We start from the raw sequence: 27359 nt of genomic DNA, 5'->3' as shown, positions 1-27359 counted from the left end.
CTCCAGCCCCCTTCAGCACTTAAGACGTAGCTTTTAATTTACTTCAATGGTGGGAAAACAGAACAAAACCCCTTTAGACAGTTTGCATTGCCCCTTCTTTCATCCACCTCTCACTTACACAAACCTGAGTGTGGAAGGAGGAACCTCCTACCTGACCAAGAGTGCGCGATCTGCCCAGGGTCCGCACAAGGCAGCAAATGCAAAATTCACCTTCCAGCTGAACCTTCAATAAACTGCATTAGGCAGCCTGCCTATTTTACTGCACACAGGTCAAGATGGTAAGATACCAAGTTATATCCTATGCTATAGGTGTTATCGAGTGACTGTACAAGCAGCGCAATGAGCACTCGCTGCTTTTGGATGTGCCCACCTGGTATGAAACACTGAATTAGATTCCGCACTTTTCACACTGGAAACACAATCACAACGTGAGCAAAAGGTTACGCGTGTTTTTTCTTCTTAAAAAACCTGAACCTGCACTTCTTTTGCTTCCCAAGTAGCAAAACAATTCTCTTTCTTCAAACCCTAGATTTCGGCCAAACAACATATAGGCAGCAGATTAAGTTGTAAGTGAACACCTCAGGGTGCAAGTAAAGTGTTCCAGTAAATGGCCAGAAACCAGGTTACTGACTCCAGCTTTTTTCTTCTTCCTTGTGCTCCACAGAAGGGGTCACTTCCCAGCCTTTCCCTTCTGATTCCGGATAATGGAGCCCTGTCGCTCTCTCCCCACTCCCATGCCGAGCGTGGCACAGATGCGGCCCCGGTGAGTGGATCCCACGTGTCCCACACACTCACTCCCGATGCGGATTCGCCAGCCCCGCCAAGTCGCAATTCAAGTGCCAAAGGCTTCGCACCGCTGGGAGCAACCAGAGCCCGCAGGTTTGTGCCAAACAAAGCGAGTAGACGCCACTGGAAGCCCTGCTGAACATGTGCAACACTCATCACCCAAGGTCGGCGCCTTTCAGCATCCTGAAGTGGCAGGACATCCAAGGACCACCTCATCCGCCTACTTTTTCTATTTTTGCTACAATTATGATGACTACAGCTAAGTGCAGTAGTGTTTAAAACTAGAATTCGCAAGATTTAAAAGGCTCGATTTCATAATGTGACTTTTGCAAAGGGAAGAGTTCCAGCTGGGGATGATAAACCACATAAACTGCACCCGAAGCACCCATATGTGGAAAAGATGAAGGTGAACCAATGGCTCTTGCTTTTAAGCTGCCACTTAGACGCTGTAAACCCATGAGAGGCCGCACGCAGACCTCCCTGCTTCACCCTGGCTGCTGGGTGGCACAAACGCTCCTCCCTGCCCAGGCGGGGATGCTGGCAGCTCTGCCAGGGGAAAGCTCAAGGCCGAACACCCAGCTGCACCTCGGCTCAGGGGACACCCCACGGGAAGGGAAACAACACAGTGCTCCCCGTGTTCTCCTGCACAGCAGGGCCTGGGCAAGCCGGCTGGACGGACTCAACCCCCGGCCACGCTCACAAAGTCATTTTAATCTGGTGAGAACGAATTGGAAGGATCATGAAGGCCAGTATTTGCATCAAAAGAGTGAGTTTTAAGGCAGTGAAGCAAATTGGAAACAACTGCCTAAAGACGTACCTGATTTTTATACACAGCATTTGTCTGCAGGACAGGGTGAAAGCGCTTTTTACATCAAACCCTGTAAGATTTACAGTCATTTTTTGCTTATAAACCAAAGGAACGGTTGTATTCGTTTCTCAAACACAGAAGTTTTTCACATTTTCTTCCTTTTTTCCCCCCAAGAGCTGGGTGACCACACCACCTGTAGCCAACTTGGTCCTTCTCTGTACCTGCAAGAAGACTTGCAGGAATTGGCACAACTTAACTAGAAGACAAAGCTTTGTTTCTGGCTTCAACTGTATTATAATTTGTGACTCACGAATTATACTATTCAACATTCACATGAAAAATAATAACTATCCTATTACCTGCTGCAATAAGAGTGGATCATTGCTTTTTAGAGTTTATTCAAACAGGCAACTAATAATATTTTCCATTTATCAAAAATCTCCAAAGCAGAATGAATGTTCCATTAGTATACTTAATATTCAGTGAAGGAGGATGTTGTCGCTTTCAACATTGAAATCCCAAATAAAGAAATTAAAACAAATCACTTCGTCTAGAAACCAAACAAACAATTACATGGAGGAACGACGCCAAAAAGGAAACTCAACAGCTGCGTTTGTCAGCCCTTATTAACACTAAAAATAACACTTTCTTTCATTTTCTAGGAGTTACTTGTTATCACCTGAAAATAAAACAGAGTCTATTAGTTTATGAATTAAAAGCATCATACCATCCGGTAGAAAAATACTTGGGACTGAATTACCGGGTGTTCTCAGCAGAAGATCCACACACAGACCCTGATAACCTCGAGGGGTCACTCCAGCTCTGATGTAATATTACTTTTGCACAGCATTTCAAGGTTGCATCGCAGCTCAGCAGGGACCACCTGAAACCCAGAGCCACCTCTTTCAGATGGGAATGAAAGCCCAGCACGGACAGGCACATCAACCACAACCAACCAACAGGAAACGCTGCAAAAGGCAATGTGGGCATGGGAGATCCTTTGTGTGCCCCCATAGCCAGGCTAGGCACCAAAGGCTCTTAACTGCTTGGTCACGAGACGCTTGTTTAAGCCCCTGCGCAAGCTGTGCATAGCCCTAGTGTATTAGTCCAATTGTGAGCAACAAATCTGACTGCTTAATATGCAAATTCCCTTGGTCAGTCTTCCATGGAAGCCCCATGAAAGCAGTTATTGTAACTTCAAATTGGACATGTGATATGCAGCACTGCAAAGGAAATATTTAAGAAGTTGCTGTCCAACTACCAAACACAGCAGTTGAGCACAATATTTGGCTTTCTCGAAGTCAATGACGCTCTAGCGCTGTATCAAATACTGCAGGAGGAACTTGTATTTTTAATGAACTGTTCTAGCACATCAGTCAGACGAGCAGCCCTATTTCCACTCATCCCTGTTATCACTGCTGGGTGATGGGGCAGCAGTAAAGACGACAGATTTCAACCAGAATCACTGGCTTTTCTGAGGAAGAAGGGCGATAAGCACACAGGCAAGCAGGAGAACATCACGTCAGGCAGAGTGCAGCGGCAATGGGACAGCGGCAGTTAAAAAGCTTAATCTGTAATAACTTGTCATGCCCAGACTCCTACAAACTGGATCTCCTGCCCTTTCCTTATTCCACACAGATAACTGCCTTGCTGACATTTACCACGACAAAGTAATATGCAACTTCTAAAAGGGGTAAAAGTCTGCCAGAAAATGAACCTGTTCATGTTTCTTCTTTTCCTTCCTGTTATTCCCCTCCAAAGAAAGAAAATAGATTCCAGACGACCCTCCAAAAAGGACATGTCTGTGGGGATGGCGAGCTGGCAATGCGAGTTCTCCTGTTTGTGCTGGTCTGAACGTACCTGATCAGCTCTTAAACCTTTCTTATAGGCACAAGTACAGAGTTTTCCAGCACTTAACTCCAAACTCAATGCTTTTCTGAACACACAACAGAAGAATTCAACCTGTAAGTGGCCAGAGAACAGCTATTTCTCCCCCAGTCTCACCATCCTGCAGAATTGACGAGACTCAGCAAAAAGGGCTCCTGAAAGCTTGGAATATCTGATGGGAGACAGCTGAGCTAAAGGGATGGGGAAAAAAACCCAAACAACCCACTGTGTCTATAAAGCACTTAACGATCATCATTTATTCTTCTTTCTATCTCCTTTAAAGTGTCACCAATAAATCAATCTCACCGTCCAGGCCACCACAAGAGAGCTGTGCTGGACTACAATGCACCAAGCACCGAGACAGGAACTTTTTCCCAATTAGAACAAACAGTGTTCTGTCAAAATGCAAACTTGCTAAAAAGAGCAGCTATAATGAAACAGCTGGTACTAATCTGCAAAGCCCATTTCACTTCCAGCAGGATGGGCAGAGCAGCATCTGTTTAATTCTTGTTAAGGAACAGACTCCTCCTGCTTTGGCCAATGCAAACAGAAACGTGCAATAAGCTGCTATACACGTAGGAAAGCTTGTATTTTTTATTAACTCAAACTTACGCACAGAGACACACCCAAGTATATGAAAAGACTCTCTGGATACACATGAGCATCTTGACCTTGAAAAATACCCCCAGTAAAAGACAAAGGAGGCCCAGGTGGCCAGGGCACACTGTCAGCTCTGCCGAGCAGCACAGAAGCAATGGGAAGTGCCAGTGATTGACAAAAGGACCGAGGAGAATACGGGGATGTGACAAATCCTCACCTCAACTCCAGTGATACAACTGAGCAAGATTCCACCAGCTGCTCACAGGACTCTCGTAGATTGAGACCGGTATGAATCAGACTGGAGATGCAGCTCCCACTTTGACACAGCATCAAGTGCAGCTATTACCATCTCATCAATCGCTTGACCACTTGTAATTCTCCAAAAACTTTTCCAGCCTGGGGAAAAGATGAAGCCTCCCCAAAATCAGTCCATCACTGGGAACACCCTGGTTAGAAGTGAGATATTCCTGTTCCAAAATACCTTCCTGAGATTTATAAATGATCTGGCCCTGCTCATTGACAGCAACCTGAAAGCGAACACACCAGGGCAGGTCACAGCTCAGGAGCTGGAGGAAATGAGCCTTATATGGGAAACAGGAATAAATCACCTTTCTGCACAGGTCCAGTCACCACATCATGTGCGCTTGTGCTTCAGCTGGTTCACTTGCTGATGTCTCAAGACACACGCTCTCTCTTGAGAGGGCAAGTTATTTCATACTTGGCATGGGCACGTTTGCAGAATTTGTACAGCCAAGAGAATTAGTGCAGACTGGACTTTGACATCTCAGGTGTTGGATTTATAAAAGATATTCTGAGGTTCTTTCAGCTTAACCTACACCCCCTTTTCTTGTTGAAAGGCAGGAATGGCTATGTAATGTTACAAAACAGGCTATTGCACACTGGAGCTGATTGTTTAAGACAGTCCTAAGAAGCCCGTAATTCAACTGAAATTTCATCACTTCTCACTTCAGCAAGACAACCTTAAGGAACATTATCCTTAGAGCATGAATCAACACGAGCCAGCTGACACGCATTTCGCATCTCTTACATCTCAAAAAAGCCAGCTGCTGTTCCAACGCACTAAGCACAATAGGTTATTTAACCCCAAAACAGCAGCGTGTCCCGGTGTGTAAACACCAAGCAGAAACGCGCTCCCAGCTGGTCCATCCAGGACAGCACCCAACGACCCCTGGATGGACCCTGCCCACCTCACACGCTGCTATCGCCTGTATAAAAAGACTATTCTACAATATCGGCCAAAGTCTTCATAATTTTTCCCTCCTATCACCTCATTCATTCAGCAGCACAGGCAAGATAAGAGTGAGGAAATTAAAGCGAGGTTATTTCTGTGACATGATCTCACCTCATAACACCTAGCTGCTGAGACAGGTTTAGGAACAAATGTTGGTGTAGCTTTTCATGGTATTTTCTGGTCAAGATTTCTTGGGTATGTGATGATTCCTGCCATTCTTTTTCTTTGACTTCTAATATACTCTGATTCTTTCCACACTCACACTCTTGCATTTTTTACCAGTTGATAAGTCCTCTTAGTACAGTCGCAATTTTAGATAACCCACTTCTTCCCCTCCTCCCCCTTCTTTTTTTCAATAGAGGAAAAGAGTAAGGAAGTCACAGCTGTAAAATTCCTTTTAATGACAACGATGTGACTACATCCTACACACTTCTTAGAAATACCAGAAAGTCCAGCTGCTATCTGGTATTAATCAGCAGGTGGCTGCTTCAGATATAATTGTAAGCGCTGCATTTTTTTACACTATGGAATGACAGCAAAGTCACTGATATGACAGAACACCCACCAGCTGGGGCATCTGAAATGAAACCAGGCTGATAAATAATATTGCATAAGGCACATGGGAAAACGTAGACCTAGGTCAGCAATTTCCAACCTGAAATCTATGGACCCTGCATGCGTGAGGACTACTTATAAGTCAAGTTTCCCGTTGGTAGGCTGCCTTTAAATGACTATAAAGCACATACAGCTCAGCAGGAGAACATCAGGGGTCCACAAACGCAAGACCGTTGAAAAAGCAATCATTCACACATTTAGGTAGAGAAAAACACAAGGGTAAAAGCCGCTTCCACTGCAGCAGTTGCCACATAAGCCACACTCGCTCAGTAGGTGTGCACCTGAACACTCGGCTGCTCCAGCATCTGAAGTCGCTGGCAATTGATTATTTAGCATGGTTAATTTTGGCTGGAGGAAAGCATCCATGTCACTTGGAGAGAATAAAAAGAAACAAACAAACCAACCCGCAGCAGTGCCAGGATCTAAGTTGTCTGAATAATTCTTTTCCGCACACCACAAGGAGCTGAGCCCAAGGAAAACAAAGTTTGGGAGCCCCAGGCAGGCCCTTTCCCGGCCGGTCTCTATTTCAGTAGCCGCCCAGGCCGGCCGAGAGGCCGCTCCGCGGAGCCCCAGCCACAGTGGGGCCGCCCTGCCCGCCGGGGCTGCGCCCGCCCGGCCCCCGCCGAGCCCCGGGGTGTGCACCGGCCGGGGGAGCCCGGCACGGCCCCCGCGCACTCCCACCGCCCCGGGAAAGTTACGGCCCGGGCAGCCGCACCGGGACCGGGCGCGGGGAGGGGGAGGAGGCGGGTGCGGCGCCCCGAGGCCAGCGAGGCCAGCGCGGTTCCCCTGCCCGCCGCCCGGCTCGTCCCCGCCGCAGGCCCCGGCCCGCAGCGCCCGCCCCGGGGTCTCCCCGCGGCGCCGGGGGCGGCCCGCCCGGCTCCCCCCGCCCAGCCCCGGGGTCCGGCACTCACCTCCGGTGCCGTCCGAGTTCTCGTTGAGGCTGCCCGAGGAGTCGTGGTGGGAGCCCACACACCCGCCCATGGGGCCCGCCCGGCCCGCAGACCCGCCGCCGAGCCGCCCCCCCACCCCCCTCCCCCTGTAGCCGAGCTCCGCCGCCGGCCGGGCAGGCGCGGTGGCTTCGGAGACGCCTCCTCGGTCTGCAACACCGCCCCCGAGGCGCGGCCTACTCCCGCCGCCCGGCTCCGCCTCCGGCCCGCCGGGGCCCGCCCCGGCCTCGGGCTCGCCCTGGTCCCGGCCCGCACCGGGTAGGCTCGCCGGTCAGCCTGGCCCTGTGCTGCGGCGCCCCGCGGTCCGGGCCGGGCCTGAACGCGGCCCCGGCGCCGCCGCCGAGCCTGCGGCCGCCCCTCATGCCCCGGGCGGGGTCGGCGGCCCCGCGGGACAGGGCGAAGCCCCGGTGGAAGTTGGCGGACGGCCCTGGGGCGTCGCGATCGGCCCCGCCGCAGGGATCGGGCCGCTGGCGCAGGGCGGGCGGGAGGGGAGGTCGAGGCCCGCGGGCTTTGTCTGGGGCTGCGGGGTCCGGCGGCCCCGGCTGCGGGCAGCGCTGCCGAGCGGCCCCGGGCGGCTTCGGGCTCGGACGGCGCAAGGGTCGGGGAGCAGGGCCCGCCTGGCTGGGTCGCTGGGCCTTAGGCAGCGAGATGTATTTATTTTTCCTTACTGTGCCGTTTCGGGTTTTCCCGTGCTTTCCCGCATTTCATCTGCACATGGGAATAAAGTACCCACGCACCCAGAGATAAATCTGTATCCTGCTAATGATCCAACCACCTCATGTGCTCACAGACCGCCTGTTAAAATAACAAACAAAGTCATTCTTGCTTGGTCAATCAGTACCTGACTTCAATCCTCTGAGAAGAAAAAAAGGACATTTGTGCACTTAGTGCTGCAACAGCTTCTATTATTTCAGTAGCAATCTTGGCATAGGTTCAGGGAGTTAGGGTTCATACACTCTCAGATGCACTGTGGATCTTTGAAACAACCAGCAGTAAGTCAGAACACTCAGAAATAGTGCAAAAAATAAAGCATAGTAACAGCTCTGGGCTCCCCACAAGCGCTGCTACACACAGAGCTCAGTGCGCTGATAGGTACAAGAGCAGAAAACCAAACTGAGCTTTGCAATAGCGCATCAGCACTTGTTATTCTGCATATTTGGTACTGAACCCTTTCATTAGATACATTGTTGCTCTCCGCACACGCTGTTTATAAAACATACATATATGTGCTGTGTGTATATGAACACTGGAGATGGGCCGAAGTCATTATTTACTGTCTGACCCCAGGTACGAGGAAGCACTTGCCAGGTGCTAATAAAGTGCAAAAGGCAAACCAAGACTTTTTCTAAATGTATTATCTCTTTTGAAAATTATATTCCTTCTCAAAGTAAGCTTCACAGAAGGCAAGGACTGAGCTTTGCAATCAGTTTCTATGCTCTGATCTCGACTCTGCCCTAGACACCCACTCTGGCCTTGGACAAGTCACATAACCTCGGTTGCTCTATTTCTATCAGTAGATTAATGTTTGTCTACATATCTCTTGGGTGTATGGCTAGGATTAATTAATTCTTACTCTTTATTACTTGTTAACTGCCAGCAATATGTGGGATGTAAAACACTTTGAAGATCAGAAATGTCATTTCACAAATTAAATGGTGCAGTGAATTGGCTGTTCCATATAGGTACAACTACCCTATATCGTTGGAAATTATTCTTTGTGGGTCATAAACCCAACGGTGCAAAGGGCACAAGGTGCTACTGGACTGCATGTTGTACTAGAAGGGCCAGAGTGGTGGGTTCGTGGCCCAAGGTAATGCAGCACGTAGAAAATCCCTAAGTGGATCTACATTTGTATTCCTAGATATTAAAATATTTTGTATTCTTCACCAGTTTTTCTCCCCAACTGGGATCTCACAGTTTGCTTGCAGTCAATGGTGGTGGGTTTTGCCATCACATGATGGTACCGTATGATACATCCCTGTTCTCTGATGATTCATCCTTGCGTGGGAACTAGTATGAGATGCTGACAAATTGCACCAATGCTGAAACTTCTGTCTCAGGCATCAACATTTGGATTTTTATCAGCGCTACCCAGAAGTGTAGTATCAAAGTCTTATCACTTACAGTGAAAGTCTACCCAGATCTCTTTCATCTTCTTTTGATAGACGAGAAAGGGAGACACAAGAGATGAGGTTATTTAACAAAGATCCTACGGGAAGCAGAAGCAGGAAAGGACCGTGGAGTCCAACCGCTGTGTGATGCTGAGCCCGTCCTCCTCCTCAGAGAGTCTGAAGAAATTCAGCAAGTTGCTGTTTTCAGATTTACTTCCACATGGCTCTCCCTGAAAGCTAATGAGGCTGTAGCCCCATTTTCACGGGTGACGTGGTGGAGGTTTCCCTGCCCCACGCGATGCGCAGCACTCACAGTCAGATGCGGTTTTGAGGAACGCCGGCTGCTATTCCAAAATTCCCACCAGCGATTTTTTTTAGGCTGATTGCAAACTAATGTAATCCATCCCTTAGAAAGCCACACCAAAGCGACCGGGATCAATCTCCACCACCTAGAGACTGCAAAGCTGTGTGGGAACTGAGCGGAGTCTGTTTTCCTGGAATGACCAAGGGAAAGAAGTCTACTGCACAGAGAGGTGACCCCATCAGGCATCAGGACCTCTGCAAAGCCCAACGCCTGATCCTGTGGACTGCTTTGGCAGCTGCTGTATGTCTTCTCTGTTAGTAATAGGAGGAATGGTGGTGCTTCAGCTTTCCTTTGGACATTTCTGCAAAGCTCTGTGGTTTCTCTCCTCAATTGCTGTAGAAAAGGCATCGCTGGAAAGGCTAAAAGTTGCTATTTAATGGTGCAGCATCACAGATAATGGTTGGAATCTCCAGGGGTGGTGGGTTCTGCTGCAGGAACCCATGAAATTCCCCCAAATATTCCTTGCTGGCAGTTTCAGTTTGCAGGAGTCCCAGAGGCCCAGAAGGTACCAGCAGCACCGCCCTCTGCCAGCGGCCTGGTGGGGAAAGGCTCATTTTCCCTTGGGCAGTTCAGTACTGATGTGACTACAGGAACTGTGCAAATATTTTGCTTTTTAGCCCGAAACCTTGAAAATGGATAAATGAATCAGTCCAGAGTTTAGTCAGATATTTCTCCCCTCATTCACATCTTTAAAACCAGAATTTTGTTGTGTTTCTCAAATACTTAATTTCTGTGGGAAAAGAGTTGCTCTAACTTCAGGCTCCAGGTGTATAAGCAATTCCACTACAAGTTCAATTTTTTGTCTGCAGTGGAAATCAAGGATTTACAAATTCATTTTTTAAAGTGGGTAGAGGGACCATATATATAAAAGTACGAGGTGTTGACCGGCAGGTGCTGTGCTGACGGGCACGCACCAGGCAGCTGGCAATTGAGCTGTCCGCTTTCATTTTCTGATTCATGACAGCTTTATTGCTGCTCCTGCCTTTAAAGATGCTTCTCATTTTCAATAAATGCTGAATTCTGCAAGCCCTTCTGAAAGCAGGGTGTTTTAACCCACTGTCTCAACCAGCTCCTGTCAACTTAAATTCTCTGAATCTTCCCGGTTGATATTTATTGCTTTGTCACTTCAGGGAGCTTTTCCTAATGGGCAAATATAAAAAATCGCCCTGAAAACGAAAGAAACAAAAGTGAAACGCTGCTTCCCTCCTGTGGCGACCTTCCTGACTGCACACCGAGACACTCGGGACAGACAAAAGAAATTAATTGCACGTTTTAAGCGATTTTTGGTTTTAATTATTCCGACAACATTCAAAGAGTATCGCTCTCTTGCTAATCTGCAGCCAAGCCGTTGTTCACATCCTGCTGTTATTGTTGCAGCACTGGATTTAAGTTTTCTTTTCGAAGCTGAGCGAGCTGTCCTCTTGTAGCATGTGAAGTGGCAGCTCTTGCTAATCGGCTGCGATGGGAGCCGTGAGAACCGTATCTCATCACGACCTGCTGTTTGTGGACGAGTTCTCCTCCTCTTTCAGCCGCATTTGAATTGATTCTCTACCTGGGTGGGTGCCGGAGTGTTATGTGTCCGGGTGCTAAATAATGAAGTGGATTAGTGGCAGCAGGACAAAGGGAGCAAGCGTGGATGTGGGTCTGACCCCACCTGGAAACTGATGCGGCAGGAGCTGTTTTATGGGCTGCTGGGTCACTGAACCAGCTCAGAAGGAGAGGCCACACAAGTGGGTTATGTTATTACCATTTCTGCATGTACTACAATTATCAATATTGTATTGGGTATCTGGACGGCTCACCCAGGATCCTGTTTCTCTACCCGGAAGGACACTGAGGTTTTAAAGGGAAGACACGGGGGTGTAGGATGTGGTTTAACATAGCAGGGGGCATGATAGAAATATCCGTGGCCGTGAATAAGTGAGAGGAAACAGGGTAAGAAATGTGGATTTCCTTTGTTGTTGTTGTTGTGCAAGAGTGAAAGCATATACTAGCAATGGGAACAGGGGAAGTCACAGCTGATTCAGGAACAATTTTTTTAGTGGAGCATGTAACTGAGTAAAGAATGGAAGAAATGCATAAGGACCCAGGGTTCCGCAAAGCTCGCAGAGGTCCATACATGGAGCTGGAGGCACCTCAGGGGTGTCCTGGCTCATCTGTACCTGCTGCAGGGCTGGCTGCACCTCCTTGGGATGCAGCTGGTGCTGAAAGCTGGATGCTGGAATGAGAGAGACCCCAGGTGCAATGTGGTCTCCCAATTGCTGTTAATCCATGGACAGAGGGGTCTTCTCCATGTTGGGAAGGAAGAATCGTACCAGCAGAGTCACAGGCGTGTAGGTAAAGCTGCTCACTGCCTGACAGGGCGGAGGAAAGGGGACGATGAAGAGAAGCTTTGCAGTGGCTGATTTAAGACCCATTGCTTCTCTTTTGGCTTAGCGTTAAGGAACACCAGAAGTTCCTTTGGGAAGGATTTTGAGAGTTCCCTCATTCCTTGATTTTTAGCTCTGCTTGCCAAAAGCAAAGCATTTGAAATCAAAGCTGCTTCCTAGACAGACTATACAGACAAACTTCTCACACAGGACCAAAACCTGGGTTCATTTGAGGAGAAATCACACAGTCTTTGGTGGGAGGAGAAGGGGGGGTAGAAAAGGAAAGATACTACCTCCTGTCAAAGTGCTTTTGATAAAATTGAAGCTGAGCCAGATGGTAATGGTACAGGCTAATGTTACCATATGGCAGGATCAGTCATGCAAGAAATATGCTACTTTAAGGGACGTGTGAAATTGAGAGATGTTAATATTCCAAATATTTGAGCTTTGTATCTTGGGCATTCTCATGGGCTGCAGAGCTGGAAGAAGATGCACGTGCTCGGGAAGTGTTTGCTGGGGCTGCAGACATACTCCAGTGGGATATTCCTGCCTCCTCCGCTCTCCTCAGCAGTAGGAAACACCTGGCTGAGCTGTTGCGTTGCTCTCCCCGCTGCATGCTGGGAGCACAGCACAGCAGCGCGTGTGTCTGGGCCCAGAAGGGACACAGGGGCACAGAAAGGGACAAGGGCTCGCTGCACACCCGGGCAGGTCAGGGACGCCAGCACCGCCAGTTGCTCCCCATTCTGAGGGTTGGCAGGACGTCAGAAAAGAGGCACCACTGGCCACGGCCGTGCAGGTTGGGATGTCCAACACCGTCCCTGCAACAGCGGAGGGGAAGGAGAGGAAAAGGGCAAGGGGTGAGTGAGCACAAGCTCCAGACCCATTCATTTCTATCAGTCATAGAGATAAAACCAGAAATCAGAACAGTGACAACAGTAGCTATCGCTGGCCAGGTGCTACCAAGAGGAGAAATGATCCAACTTCACATCTCCCAGACTCTTGCCAGCTCTTAGTTTCCAATGGTGACATGTAGTATGCAGAGGTGAAATATTTTGTTTTCTTTTGTATGATTGAGCTTTGCACAGAAAGGGAAAATAAAACCCTGAACCAGATCCCCAGCATAGCAGGATGCACTTACACTGAATTGTTGGGTGGCTTTGCCTGGCTGTACGTCAAATGCTTGTCTCTTCTTATCACAATTGTCTCTGAGGAGAAGCTTATTTCGTATATACTGTAACTCTGTTGAGCTGGTGGAATTGCATCAGGGATGATACACTTGGCTGAAAATCTGTTTTGAACTTTTGATAAGCGTATTAAAAAAACAATAACGACAATGAGAGATCTTGGCTCATGACAGCTCTTGTTTGTCCCCCATACTGTATACAGCCTCAGGATTTAGAATAGGATCCTATTGTTGTATTTCCAATGAACAAAGAGACAGTTTCTCCTCCCGCATTATTAGACAGTCTTTCTATGAATTGAGGAAAATAACACGTCTGTGTGTGATGGAGCACGGTGTGAACGACCCTCCTTGGCCTGTTCTGCTGGAGACGTGGCCTCCAGCACGTGCAATGAAGCCAACGAGGGACACACAGAGCCAAGTTTAAAAATCCATCAATCCCGACAAGGAAGCGTTGCTTTAATTTGCAGTTCAGCACTGTGTACTCTGCAATTTAAACAGAAGTGACACAGGGATCGCAGCGGTTCTGGCAGGGTTGGGAACCTCAAAGGAAGCCACTTCAGCTGAAATCATGTTAAGGAGCGACCTCCAGTATTTCTACCAGGAAGCGTCCTCTGTTGTGTTACAATTAACACCACAGCCCAGATTCATGTCACCTCACATCACACCTGAAAGCTGCTGTACAAAGGACAATAGGAAGGGGATCGCTTCTATTGTGCAACATTAGCTATTTTCCTCCACCTACGGTCCCCTCAAAATAGTTATTTTTAATGAATAAACCTTGGGAAAAGAAATTTTCTTTGACAAAAATAAAAAGCATGAACTCCTACCAGCTCTGTCAACATCAACAATATCTGTACACAGCAGTAAATTCTAGGTTAACCATTGTAATCAGAAAAGAAATCCTCCACACACAGACAAGTGATAAAGTAATTGGTATCATCATCCTTTCAGAGATGCTTTGTTAGTTATTTCTCGTTTTGTATTCATACATTCTATTCCTCCTGCCTAAGCACGCTCTTTTGCATTTGTCCTCATTGAGTTTCAGCTTACAGATTTCGTCCCATTATCTAGATCAATTTGAATTCAGATCCTGTCCTCTGTATTGTTTACAATGCCTTCCAGCTTAGGAAATTGTATTATCTTCACTATCATACAAATCAGTTATTAATGGACATGATGAACAAACCAGGCACCTCTGTCCTCACTTGAAACGGCCTGTTTGGGAAGTGCTTTTTTCTCCTGCTTATACACTTAAATTATAGCAATTTTGTTTATGTTCCTGTTTTGCTCATATGCCCCTAATCTACTCATGAGATTGCCATGCAATACTGGGTACACAGCCTTTTTGCGGTCGGGATATATCACATGTGCTTCTCTCTTGTCCACCAGGCCTGTTATTCTGCCAGGGGAGGAAATTAGATTGATTTGATGTGATTTGTTCTTCAGAGATCCGTGCTGGCTCTTTCTTGTCATTTTATTATCTTCTAGGTGTTTATATTGATTATTTAATAATTTGTTCCAGTATCTTTCCAAGAAACAGAGTTAGGCAGCCTGGTGGATAACTGCTGGGGGCTCTTTTTCTCCTTTTTAAAGCTGGGGCACTGTTTGTTTCTCTTGTCCCTTGGGTCCTGCCACCATCACTTCTCAGAGATAACCACTGACGCTTTAGAAATGTCCTTGGCTGCCTCCCAAGCACTCCGGGATGAATTCCATTAGCTCTGCTGACTTAAGGACATCCCCACATTTCCACACGTGCTCTCCCCTAATTCTCACCTGCAGGTACGGCTCCTTTCCAACCCAGGCACCAGGTGATGCTTCATGTGAGGGAGGACGTCGTGATGGAGCAAAGCAGCATCTCTCCAAAACGAAGCCCAGACACAGATGGGCAAGTGGCCAGGCCAGGAGCTGGGTAGTCCTGGTCCCCCAGTAGACGTGAACTGGCCGATCATAACGGAGCTCCAAGCTGCTTTACCCACACCTGCAGGAAAAATGAGGCAGTGGTTTTCCAGCAATTATCCCTAAAGCTCAAGCTACTGAACAGGGATTATTTCCTGATCATGGGTTTATTCATGCGAGATACAGAACATGATTGTAGTGCTACTGAATTATCAAGCGGATTGTGAAACTCTCTAAAATGTTGGTTATACACCCAAAGTGGTCTGTGAGGACACCTGTGGCCCAGAGATGGATGCAGATCCATTCAAGGGTTTCTGGAAGTTACGAACTTGCAACTGCAACTTTGAAAAGGAGTTGGAATATCGAGCACAATCCATCCGCTCTGGGAACTTTGCCACTCTTCTCTTGCTTATCCAACCATGGTCCAGATGATGGTTCATGTCCTTGGGCTGCTGTTTTGCCACGTCGTGACCTGCAAGAAGGACGAGGCATCTTCTGCGTCTTTATTTCAGTGCATTTTGCCCAGTCTGAACCCAGCAAATTCACACTAGTGCAGCTTTACAAATATGAGAGATCCTGCGGCTGCCCAAGGCACTGACACTGTCATGATACGAACACATGGGACTTCTTTTGGGTAGCGTAGCTGGTTAAACTGGGCCAGAGGCATCAGGGCATCTGACTTAAACATGAAAGTGTTAATTATCGTTGGCCAGGCAGGTGGGGAGAGCAGAGTGTAAGCTTGAAATTTCCAAGTAATTTATTACATTTATTAATTATTAACTCTCGGACTGTTACAAATACATTTACAAGGTCTGGGAATAAAAGTAGGCAAGATTAAGTCATGCTTATATCTTTCACAACAATTCAGCTTTTTTATTAAATTTCCACCCAGGAGGAGATTTTATGCTGATGAAATTATTTGAGGAATTATTAAAAAGAAGCATAAAAATCCAAATTACATTCAGTGCAGCAGAAAGAGGAGGTCTTATGAGATTTGTTAAAAAGCATTTATCACCTGGAAACACACCATAGCTAAAAAACCCAGTTTGCTTTTAATTTAACTGCTCAAAAGTGACTGGATGACTTTTCATTAATACTTAAATCACCCAAAGCAATTACAGGGCATTATGTACATCTCATTAAGCCGCAGACCACTAGGGTGAGCCAGACTATAGCCAATGCCGACTGTTGTGTGGCGTGAAATGGAAATGACATGATCAGATCGTGAGATTCAGAACAAGTAAGTCAAAACGTGTGATCAGAGCTCATGCCCATCATCTCAGAACTAAGATACTTCACCTTTCCCCTGCCCTTTGAAAGTTTGGCTCCTCCTGTCATGAGTGGTTGAAGCAGCTCCTGCAAGTACTTTGGAAGTTCCTCCCTCTTTGTGCATCAGGCACGTTGGCTGCCCAACGTCACCCATTTCTTGTCCTGGGGCTCCAAGATGCCGAATTTCATTCTATGTCTAGGGAACTCTCTTATTGCATATGCAACTGTGCCAGGAAAAACTATTTTGAAAGGTTTTCACACAGCTCTTAACTTGGTGAAGTTAATGTTACCTGACTTGTGCAAGGGAAAAAACGGTGCCTGGGCTGAAAATGTTTCACGCCAAGAAGGTGAATAAAGCTTCACAGTGCTACAGATCTATAACGCTGTTTCATTGCCTTTAAAGCAGAGTAACAAGAATGGTCCCTGTATTTCTTTGTGCCTCTGGCGATCAATAAATATGTTTAGTATGTATCAGTAGATATAGATCAATAGATATCAATAGATCTGTGGCACTCAGGAGACTGGTGTGGCCAGGTCCTACCTTCTGCTTAGAACTGCCAGAGTTTTCAAGATGTTTCTCTGTGTTGGTGCTGATGCTGTCAGACTTTCACGGTAACACTGCTGCTCCTCTGTTTTTATGGGGTTGCTCGTACACCTAAACCACGGGCATTGCCTGCCTGCTGGGAAGCAATCAAGATATCTGCACCTCAGCATCCACACGCAGTTATACACCAGGCTCCCTCGTCCCTGCATGCATCGTTTTGTTACTGCACCGCGGGGATTCTGGAAACCTTAGCCCAGATTGTTCCCTCCTTAGTAAGAGATTTCATGTTCCGAGTGAAACACTTTGTGATTATATAGACCATTAACAATTACGTGGCGTTTCCAAACCAAGAGGGGGTGAGGACTCACTGGCTCATATTTCTTGTCTTTTTTTTCCCTGTCTTGGGCCAGATGTCCCCTGTCCCATCCTGCTGACCCAGCCGGCTTGGCTTGCGGTGCCTGTAAAGCTGTGTGGTAAGCAGAGATACCCCGAGCAGAGCTTTTGCTGGCTCAGCGTCTGTGGTGCGGACAACATCTGCTCGTCCTGCGCTGTTGGGAGGGAGGCTCTGAGCACAGCCTTGCTCAAGTGCAGATCCCGCCTGTCCCTTGTTCCTGTCCCACCCCCCCCAACTCCTCAACTCACAGGAGGCTAAAAATATAACCTGGTTCATAGGTGCTATTTTGGGGGCTCTGTTTTTCCTCGCTTTAGCTCCCCAAGCATGCGCTGCTATTTTTTCCAGGGATGATCAGCATTACCCTATCCAGATGCAGGTAGACCTCTGCACCCCAGCTGCGCTTTCTCCCATTTTGGTTTGGATCAGCAGCTTGGTGGTTCCAGCGCTGTGGTTGCTCCCATGCATTGAGGTGGACCCGGAGGGATGGAGTCTGCTTCTACTTCAGATGGAAAGGAAGAGCATCCAAGCCCTGTGTGGGGTTGGTCAGAGTGGCAGGAGCTGAGCCACATGGGACACTTTTGTTGGTAGCTACAGCCCTTTGGAGACAGGTCCAGGGGAACTGCTGCCCGCTGGTACAGAGCAGGGAGGGGATGTGAACTCGGGCAGAACCACCAGCTGGTGGATCAGATGTCTATGAGGAGACAGCTCCTGATCCAGGGGGCTGGCAGCTGGCACAGGGTCCTGAACGGAGGTGTCTCCTCCTTCCTGAGGCTCGGAGGATGGGGGGGAAAGCGAGGGCAGGAGGGTGCTTGTGCATCGATATCACCCAGGGTAGAAGCCAACATGTGTCACTGACGTCAAATCTGACCCCTGTCAAAGCTGAGTGTCCTGTTACAGTCAAGTTGCATTTCACTTGGGCAAAATGCCTCCATGCTGAAGCTGTTACTAATGTGATAAATGCTGGAGCTCCCAGGAGACTGAATAACTACAAAGTCCTCAAATGAAAACAGCACAGACCTCCTTTAAAGCCAAGACAAGACAAAGCTTCAAAGCTGGGAGAAGTGAATTGGCTCTCTCTGGGGCTAAATCTGCCTCCCCACCCTCCCTGATCTCACACAACTGCTGTGTTAAGAGGCTCAGAAACTGGTGCTAAGAAACCAATGGCTGTTTATGTAGACCTGGAAATGATGACACTACCCCATGAAAGACATCTTTGTGCTTGGAGGTTTGTAGAGCGAGGCCAGCAGCAGCAGCAGAGCCGCCGTATCTGTGGCAGCAGAGCCTGTTGCTTCTCGACCGCAGGCAGTTTGCTCTGGTACCCAGATGGAGCTGAGCCAACAGGACAGGAGATGGTGCTCAAAGCCTGAGAAATCCAGCCGGCCCTTTACATCCCAACCTGCAGCTTCCTATACATCTTTAAGCTTGATGTCAGGCCAGGGGGAAACTCAGAAGTTTTCGTATTGGGCTGTGATACCCAGGAGTGGGAGTGCTTGTGCAGGGATGCTCGCTAGACGAGCCAGTCCTCTTCCAACCAGAGCTGGAGATGAGCAACCAGGGCTGTGCTCTCCATCTGGACATTCCTGATGCTGGGGAAGGCTCTAAGGCAAAAGGAAAGGAAATACATTTCAGGCTGTGCAGGCAATAGCATGAGGCTGTCTGGGAGAGCTGCTTGGAGGCACCCATAGCTCCCACGCTCTTTCTTGGTGCCAACGGGTGTGACATCCACTGTAAGAAGAACATTTGACCTGCACCCAACTGTAGCTTCCTTCCTTTTTTCTTAGTGTCTCTTGCTTTTGCACCAGAATGTACTTTCAGCCCTTTAAAGAGCCTTTTCTGGGAGGGGGCTGATGAGCTGGGGGGGTGCTGGGCACTGTCCACCGCACCCTGGCTGCCAGCAGATTCAGCGTGGTTATATATAGGCTCTGAGCTGAGGCCTTCGAAGCAGCACTTGGACCTGAGTTCCTCGAACACGGCTGGAAAAATTCCACTTGGCACCAGGCAGTTCACCATATGCTGCTCCTCCCTTCAGCTTTTATCCGGACAGCACCTCCACGCTCTGTGCTGTGAAACAACCGCTATTTTGGGGGGAGCATTTGATATCTTTCCGTTCCCTAACCGTTCTTGAAGGGACTGTGTCCCCCCCACCAGGCTGGGACACAAAATCCCAACTCACTGGCCCAGCCCGGTGTCACTGGGTTGCAGCGGCGTGTGACCAACGGCTGGACCGTGGGGGCTCCGAGAGCCCTGCCTGTCCCTCTTTGTCCTGAGCCTGCATGTTGGGAGGCGGAGGCTGACAGGTACCACAATATTCACCAGCTGCACTGGGTTTTCTCAGGTACAACCTGTAGGGCCAGTAACTCATCAACAACTTCCATGTTCAAAGAGCAAGATTCCTACGTTTCTATTTTGAACTGCTGTTTTTCTGTGAAGTTGCTTAGGAAGAAACTCGTTTACCTTCTATTTCCATCCAATGTCTATGGCTTTTTCTTTTTTTTTTCAATTTTTGCTCTCAGAAGAAGAAAGAGCTCTGAACATCTATTCTACTCGCACACCAAATCACGCACAAAGTCAACATACACCTAAATCATCAAAACATGTCCGCAACAGCCAGTGTGTTTGGCCTGGGGTAGCTAAGTGCAGAACATGGGTTTCATAGCAGGGCTGATGCAGAGGTGGTGCAGATAACCTGCCAGCTGGGTCTTCGCTATAAACCTTTCCTTGCTATAAACCTTTCCTTGCTATAAACCTTTCCTTGCTATAAACCTTTCCTTGCCCATCCCTGCCGGGCAGTTGCAAAGTAGGGTGCGCTCTGCTCAATGCAGGCTTATGGTGCAAAATCCATTCATCTAGAAGCAGCAGCACAACCCTGCCTGGCAAGTCTGGAATACACCTCTCCAGTCAAATGCAGCTTTTGTGAAGGAGAGGAGAAAGGTGCCTCCCTGCAGAAGTGTTGGAGGTGCCTGAATGCTTCTTTTGGTGACCTCTACACTATTCTGATCCCCAGTCTGACACACCTGCAAAGATCCTGATGCCTTTGTCTGAGGGGGCTCCCATCCCTAGACTTGATCCTCGTTGCTGTTTAACTCATATTCCTATAATCATGAGTGAGGAGATGGAGATGATCCAGCAAGCACCAGCTGACTTAGGAGATTTATATAAGTAAGTTTGTGTGTTGTAAAGCTGTCAGGAGGGAGGAACACACAGATCTGAGGAGCCAGGCATTGCTCTACCATATTAGCCAAGCCCCAGTGCTGTCCTGATGTCCCTGGCGGTTTTGAAAGCAGGGCCTGGGAGGTCACCCGTGCTCTTCTATTTATTTGCCTGGACGCCTGACACTTCCCCAGCCGACCATGCAGACCATGTCTGTCCTCAAAGAGCTTCCTGAACTCAACATTGCATGGGCTGCACCTGGGGAGGAATTCATTTTATCCAGGCTTTCCACCCCTCACTCCTCAAATGAGAACACACCAGTACACCTCTCATTCATGTCTGCATAGCATCCCTCTCCTCTTACTTGCATAGAAAACAGTATCAGGAGAGCATTTGCCTATTTTTAGCTACTTTTAATTGAAGAAGCAGCTGGAAACGAGGAGGAGAGCCAGCTCCATGTTGCCAACCAGCTCTTCACAGGCGTGGAGCAGCTGCCGCGCAGCCCTGCGCCCATGGTCACTTGGTGATTCAAGAACGGTCCATGGACACCTGGGAATGTGTTTGGGGCAGCTGTGAGAAAAGACACAGAAGCCAGGAGCTATAAATGCTGCGTGTCCTCTCCTATGAAAACCTGAGCTACAGGTAGTTCAGGTCATCGTCTCTGCAGTCACCAGCACTCATCTCCCAGGCTGCTGGAGCCTTGAAAAGTTTAAAGCAATGAGAGTCAACATTTTCCACCTCTTGTGTTTTAGTGTTAAGAAAGCATCTTGCCCAGAGATACTTCCTTGACTAATCCATGTAAATGCTTCTCTCTTAATGAGGGAGAGTGATAAGTAGGTGGCAGGGAGAAGGTGACAAAATAGCAATGGGTGACACCCATGGCAAGAAGTGAGAAGAGAAACTGCACTGCCGTCAGATCAAGAAATACAGTGGGTTCAGGGAAGCAAAAGAAATTGCTCCGAGACCCAGGGAGAAGTTCAGCTGCTGGATTCTTAATGGACAACGTGTCATCCTCCTTCAGTGGTGGTTTTAGCAAACACAGCACACATTTCCTTGGGGATGAAATGCCGCCTGATGTGCCTGCATACGTGTGATGCTATATGGACTGGAAACTAGTGAGGGCATCTCCCCCTGTTTGCAGGAGGGTCAGCGGGGCAGGGCCTGCAGGGCAGGGTCCAGGCTGGGGGTGGGTGGGCTGTGCGGGGTCTCGGGGGGCTCCCAGCCTTCCCGGGGTGACAAATCAGGTCTGCAGGGAGGGGTTTCTGCTGCAGCCTGCTTCACTCATCGTCTCGTTTCTGAAAGCAAGACATGCCTCTGTTCACATAGCAAAGCAACATGTGGACTCCATCGTGTCTTCTTTGGCCTGATGTCAGGAATTTAGTCCAGAATCCACGTTTTGATCATCTGATTTTTATGCAGAAAGGCAGCTAGGCTAAAAGAAACAGACCCCAAGACACTTCCATGCCCTCAGTCATCAGGAGTCACAATAAAAATTGCATTGCTTTCATTAAAGACATTAAAATATACAACCTCTCCAAAGAACAAAACATGCTGTTTTTCTTCAAAAGCTTCCTCACACAGCTCTGCCTTCAGAGTGAAGCTGGAGCCATGGCAGCAAGCCCGTACCCCTTCCCTGGGTGCTGCCAGGCCCTCGGGCTCTCTCCAGAGCAGCCCTGAGCCCACGGTGAATGCCGAGACCGTGAAATCTGCGTTGACACTGTGCTCAATTCATGCTTGGCAGCCTCTCCACAGGAAAGAGAAGCCCAGTTAACTTCCAGTGCACCAGTTGGAGGGCTGGCTCTTATCCCAACCCTCTTCATCTTCCCCTGTTTCTGTGCAAAAGGTCTGCAAGAGAAACTTTTGCCACTGGGGATTTGTCCACATGCCATTTTTATTCCCATGAAAACACCTCCTACAAGCATCGCATTCAGCAGCTGGCAGGAATAAATGATTTCTGAAAGGCAAGAACACAGAGCAGGCTGCTAATTAGGAAAATCCAGCTCCAGCCGAGGAAACACCCTCTGCAGGCGAAACATCTGGCAGCGCAGGGGGGGCTGCACATCTGGCGCAGACAGCAGGCAGCTCCGGGAAACATCTGGGCGAGTGCAGCCTGCAGATGGGATTTGGGCTGTGTGTGTGAGTCAAGTACGTCCTAGCTAATCTGCAGTGCTTGGCCCATGTGCACTGGAAAACCCGCAAGGAAACTCATGCACATTCATGCAGCTTTTTTCCCCGCTTCGCAGAGGTTTTTCTCTCTCTGCATCACTGCCATGATTTCCTGTGCTGCTGTGGACTGTTTGGGGACACCCACAGCAGCTGCAGTGAGGGGACAGTTGATGCTTCGCGATGCTTTCCTGACAGCAGAGGATACCGGATTTGTTTTCTCCTTGCTCTGCCCATGTCCGTCTGCGATGGGTTCTTGCCTGTGTCACCCATCCAACTGGACTCCTTATGTTTGCAGAACGAGTAGGCTCAATCTGGAAATAACTTGGAAGAAAACAAATGGGCATCACTGCAATAGCTTGTGTCCGATTTTACCTTGAAGGGGAAAATGCCCTTTCCCAGTTTTGCGTGGTACAAGGAAAGTATTCCTAGAAACACCTCTGAAATAGGGTGGTAAACATGGTTAATCTAAGGACTACCAGACACAATTAATTCTCTTTGCAATTTCTAGGAGCTGCTGAGGTTTTAATCTAGCAGGATATATCCATTTTGAGGCAATTTCCTTTATTATTCAAGCTTGCAAATTGCCTGTTCCTATTGGTCTCCAATGCAAGTCTTTCGAAGTTTAGCACATCTGCAATTTTATAAAGTCATTAGTTTTAATTAATAGATAAGGCTCCTCCTTTATTCTCAGAATTAACTCCAGCTGAGAAGACACAGAGCTGGTACGTGGTTGTGTGTATTCACTAGGAAATTCTTTGGAAATCCTGTGATTAAAGGTAGAGAAAAGGATTTGGGCTTTATTTGGCAGATAATGCAGAAATGCAGAGCAAAGTTTTCTCTCCAGATTCTATAGGGTTTAAGCAACCTCAGATGGACTATGATTTGCTATGTTTTGTGTTCTCCTCTTTATGCACGTCCAGGAAGAGTGGCCAGTGGGTTACACCTGTGTGAGGTGGACGGGATGCAGCCTGGGAGACCTGTTAAAAGTCCCCAGCTTTCAAAAATTCAACCCTGCTATTAAAAGGGGACATTTAAGACTCTGTATCACTGTGGAATGACAGACTGGGGCTTGCTTCATGTCTGCTGAACCTTTCTGTGAAAAGCTGTGCTTTTTAACAGCAGCCACATTTCGATCTGGGTAGAACAGACCACCGGGAATCCTCCCTGATCCCAGCTGGACCTGTTCTCCTCAAGCCTGGGATGCAGCACGAACCGAGGCCCTGGAGGGACAAGCATAGGAGATGCCTGCACAGAGCAGAACAAGAGATGCTGGCGTTCCCAGCACAGCCAGCAGCTGCTGCCAAGCAGGTCGGCTCAGCCAAAATCGGTCTGTTTTCTCCTTTGTTCAGCGTGAGCTGGAGACACAAGAATGCCTGAACATAATCGGGTCAGTTGTTCCTCCGGTGAGATGGGGCTGGAAGAACCCAGGTGGTGCAGGGAGGCTGGGGCAGACCCAGAAGAGTGGCTGTGGGTTGAGGGGAACATCTCTACCCCTGCACTGGTCCTGTGTGACACCCACATGCGGGAAACAGGCTGACCTTGCCACACCAGTGTATGAATTCCTGGGCAAAGAATACAGGAAAACAAACAAATGCCACAAGGCTTAAGTGGGAATTAATTCTGCAGAGCAAAAGGCAGCGTGGTGATGACAACTGAGCTGACAGGGCCGAGCTGTGAGTGGCAGCGTCGTATTGCTTTGGGCTGAATGCGGCAGTTCCAGTTCAGAGCAGAAGTCAGCGGAGCTGTCAGCAGCTCTGGTGGGATAAAAAATGGTGCTCTCCAATTTTTACGCTCCATTAAATGAATATAAAGAAGCACCTGGTCTGTGGTAAATCAAGATAAGAGCGGTGTAAGAAATGGACCTCTGTGACACAGCAGGGAGAGGACCATAAAATCAGCACCCATCGCCCAGGCTCTGCAGAGGGGCACTGATGGGAATGGGGTGCTGTGAAGTGCTGGCAAAGCCCATCTGGATTTCAGCCTAAATCCAATTCCTCTGGCTGCCCTGCATCTCCCTGGGAGCCCATGTATCAGAACCCCTTTTACAAGGAGCTCTGGAAATCACATCATCTTATCTAGGTTGTTCCTGCTACCTAGCAGGCCTGGTAGAAAACAAGATGGTTAAAGTAGCTTTGACACAAGCGAGGCAAAAATACCATGCCAGATCGTTTTCCTTCAGCCACTTGAGACTACTGGCTGCTAGGAAACTGCAAACCGTGGGCCAAGCTTGCATCTGTCTGTCCCTTTTGAACGGTTCTGGTGAGAAAGAAACAGCTAAATCCCCATCGCAGCCCCAGCTGGATGCCGTCCTTTGTGTGCGAGAGGCATTAGTAGGACTGTGCTAAATGGTTGAATGTACCCAGGATTGCTCAAGCAAGAGGGGAAAACGTGGGTAAATAAGAATAAGGTTATTACGTGAAGAGCGCTCCGGGAATGGGAAATGTGAGCCTTCCTGGCCATGCAGCAGCACGTCAAGAGGCTCTGCCCCTTGGAGGGAGGCAAACTGCCCAGCAAAGCCCTTCCTCGCTGTAAATGTAAACTCAGTCTCCCCTTTCCTTAATAACTGGGGAGTTTGTCAGCCCCTTCAGTGCCTTATTGGCTGCAGACAATGACAAATGGTTGTGCTGCTTGATACGGCTGAGCTGCTCATAGCAGCACCTGATGAAATTCAGCATCTTTGTGAAATGTTGTTCCCCAGGGGTAACACTGTGTCCTGGCTTCAGAAGGAGAGACCACAATGGTGAAGGGATAGGGGAGAAGCTCCTGAAAGTCCAAGCGGACAGGACAGGGTGTTGGCCAGAACTGCAGCACCTCGTGACATTTGTTCCCATGGAGAAATAGGAGGCAAGCGGGAAACAACCAACCAAACAAACAACAAAACCACAAAAACCCCACCACCAAAACCTCAACAAAACAGTGAAAACCTGGCAAGGTTTAAGAATTTATTAAAGTCAAATAAGTATCAATCACTCAAAACATGAAAATCCAGCCGGAGCACAGCCAGCTCCAAGGAAATCACATTTGCAACTCAAATACAAGACCAAAATAACATTGGTACCAAGTTGTACCTTTCAGGATGTTGTTTTCAAATAATAAAGATGAAGAAACTGTCTAAAATTGAAATGACCAAAGAAGGAAGTGTCAATGTGTTCATGTCTTGGTTCAGCGAAGGACTCCAAGCAGTTTGAGAGCTCCCATGGACTGGAAAAGCTGGATCGCCCTTCTGAGCAGAGATCATTTCCCCAGACATTCCGGGGCTATTACATCAGCTCACAATCTTACAGATTTTAGCACCAGAAGAAACCATGATCATCATTTGGTTTACAGTGTAAGGCATGAAGTTTCACATGACGCCTCCAGTTTTGTTCCTTTCTGCTCATGTTAAACTGCAGGGGAAGTTTTCAGGCTGAGGTCTGCAGAGAACTGGAGCCCACTACAGGTTCCTAAGGCAGGCAGCTTCACACATTCTTCACAGCAAACCACATGGCGTGAAATTGGTTTAAGAGTCTCTGTCTTCACTGGGAAATTTTTAGCGGTCCATAAATGAACACAGTCAAAAAGCACTTGGAAAGACATCAAAGTTGCAGCTGAAGGCCAAAAATGGATGGTTTGCTTTGAAGCTATAGCGGGTGAAGTAGCCAAGGCACAGAAAGGGAAGGACCGTCACTGAGCTATCTCAGGGGAGCCCGTGGTGGCAAAGCGCATCTTCGGCCCTAGGAGCTGCTTGCAATGAAGTTGGGGATTAGACCTGTGAATGCTGTTTGGTGTTATGAAGTTATATGTGTTGGATTTATAAAGTTATCTATTTTTAATATATTTCTGGTTTTAGGAAGTTTTATAACCCCTAAATAGATATGTCACAAGAAGAAAAAAAATTGATTTCTAGAAAGGAAGTTTATGACCCTCTAATCTACCATAATTATTCGACTATGATGATAAAAGTATAGATACCGGAGAAAGAGAAATCATTTGGATTTCAAAAATGAATTTCAATTAGTCAGAGCAATGCATTTTAAATTGATAATAGGCTTTTTGTATGGCAGCTCCCATTTAATCTGTGGAACTCACTGTTGCAATATGTCATAGAGGCCAAGGAGGCTGGAAAATCAGGTATCTTCAAAACTTCATACTGTGTTAAAACACTGACGGTGTGATCTGGGGAATATTTTACACCTGTCCAAATTTTGACAGGCATGTGATGATCTTGAAAGTACGGAAACTGATCCCAAACATGCGATGGAACTTGCAGTGTAAGTCAAGCCATGGATACCCAAGGCTTGGGGCACAGATCAGAAAGGAAAGCTCCCTTCAGATCTGTTCTCATCTGAGACTTCTCCTTCAAATCTGCAAGCAGCTCTGCCACCCTCATTCTGATGAGCATTAACTAGACCTTTGTTGTTTGCCAAGCAATTTATCTTCCTGGTTAACCTCCTAGCCCTAGGAGCCAGCGGCACGCCAAGGAGGTGCCCTCTCTCGTACCAGGAGCTCCCCACCAGCACCATTGAAAGGCCAAGCATCAATCAGCCGTTCAAGCGCTATCTGTTGTGACATCCCTCTGCACGTTGAGCAGTAAAAGTACCAACTGTTTACACATCTGAAATGTGCTACCGCCTGAAACATCGAAATGCAGCCTTGGAACTGCACATCTCCACTTGGTTTATCTGTTCTCTCCATAAACACACCATGTATAAAGCCCCCCCAAACTTGAAACTTTTCTAAACAGCTTCCAGCCTGACCAGGGTTTTTATGTAGAATGTCCATAGATAAGTGCTGAGGCATCTTAAGAGTAAAGCACTATTTAGGGACAGGACAAAGCCAGCTCGGTGACTGTAAAGACCTTGTTGTTAACATGCTACAGGCATAAAGTTGGAGAAGACATGTATGGTGTACAGGTATATGATATCCGGATCTGGTGTTTAAGGGAGATCCCTGGCTCTCTGTGAAATGTATTGAAATTCTGGAGCCATCTCCTGGGTTTGGAGCAATTTTTCCTGTGTCCTTGAGGGAAATTCAGGGAA

The 27359-nt window shown here is 47.9% G+C and overlaps 1 protein-coding gene across 1 annotated transcript in view; it reads right to left on the bottom strand.

The window, feature by feature from the left end:
* UBTD2 (ubiquitin domain containing 2) overlaps nucleotides 1-6971 on the bottom strand; it is a 48267-nt gene extending 41296 nt beyond the window's left edge. Inside the window, exon 1 of the mRNA XM_065848917.2 lies at nucleotides 6860-6971. Within this exon, the coding sequence (XP_065704989.1) occupies nucleotides 6860-6929 (70 nt within the window). The 5' untranslated portion in view covers nucleotides 6930-6971. The remainder of the gene's footprint in view (nucleotides 1-6859) is intronic.
* Between the last annotated feature and the right edge of the window lie 20388 nt (nucleotides 6972-27359).

Source organism: Patagioenas fasciata, chromosome 14 (genome assembly GCF_037038585.1).
Source record: "Patagioenas fasciata isolate bPatFas1 chromosome 14, bPatFas1.hap1, whole genome shotgun sequence".
Classification (NCBI taxonomy): domain Eukaryota; kingdom Metazoa; phylum Chordata; class Aves; order Columbiformes; family Columbidae; genus Patagioenas; species Patagioenas fasciata.
This window is presented reverse-complemented; position numbering and strand designations above follow the sequence as displayed.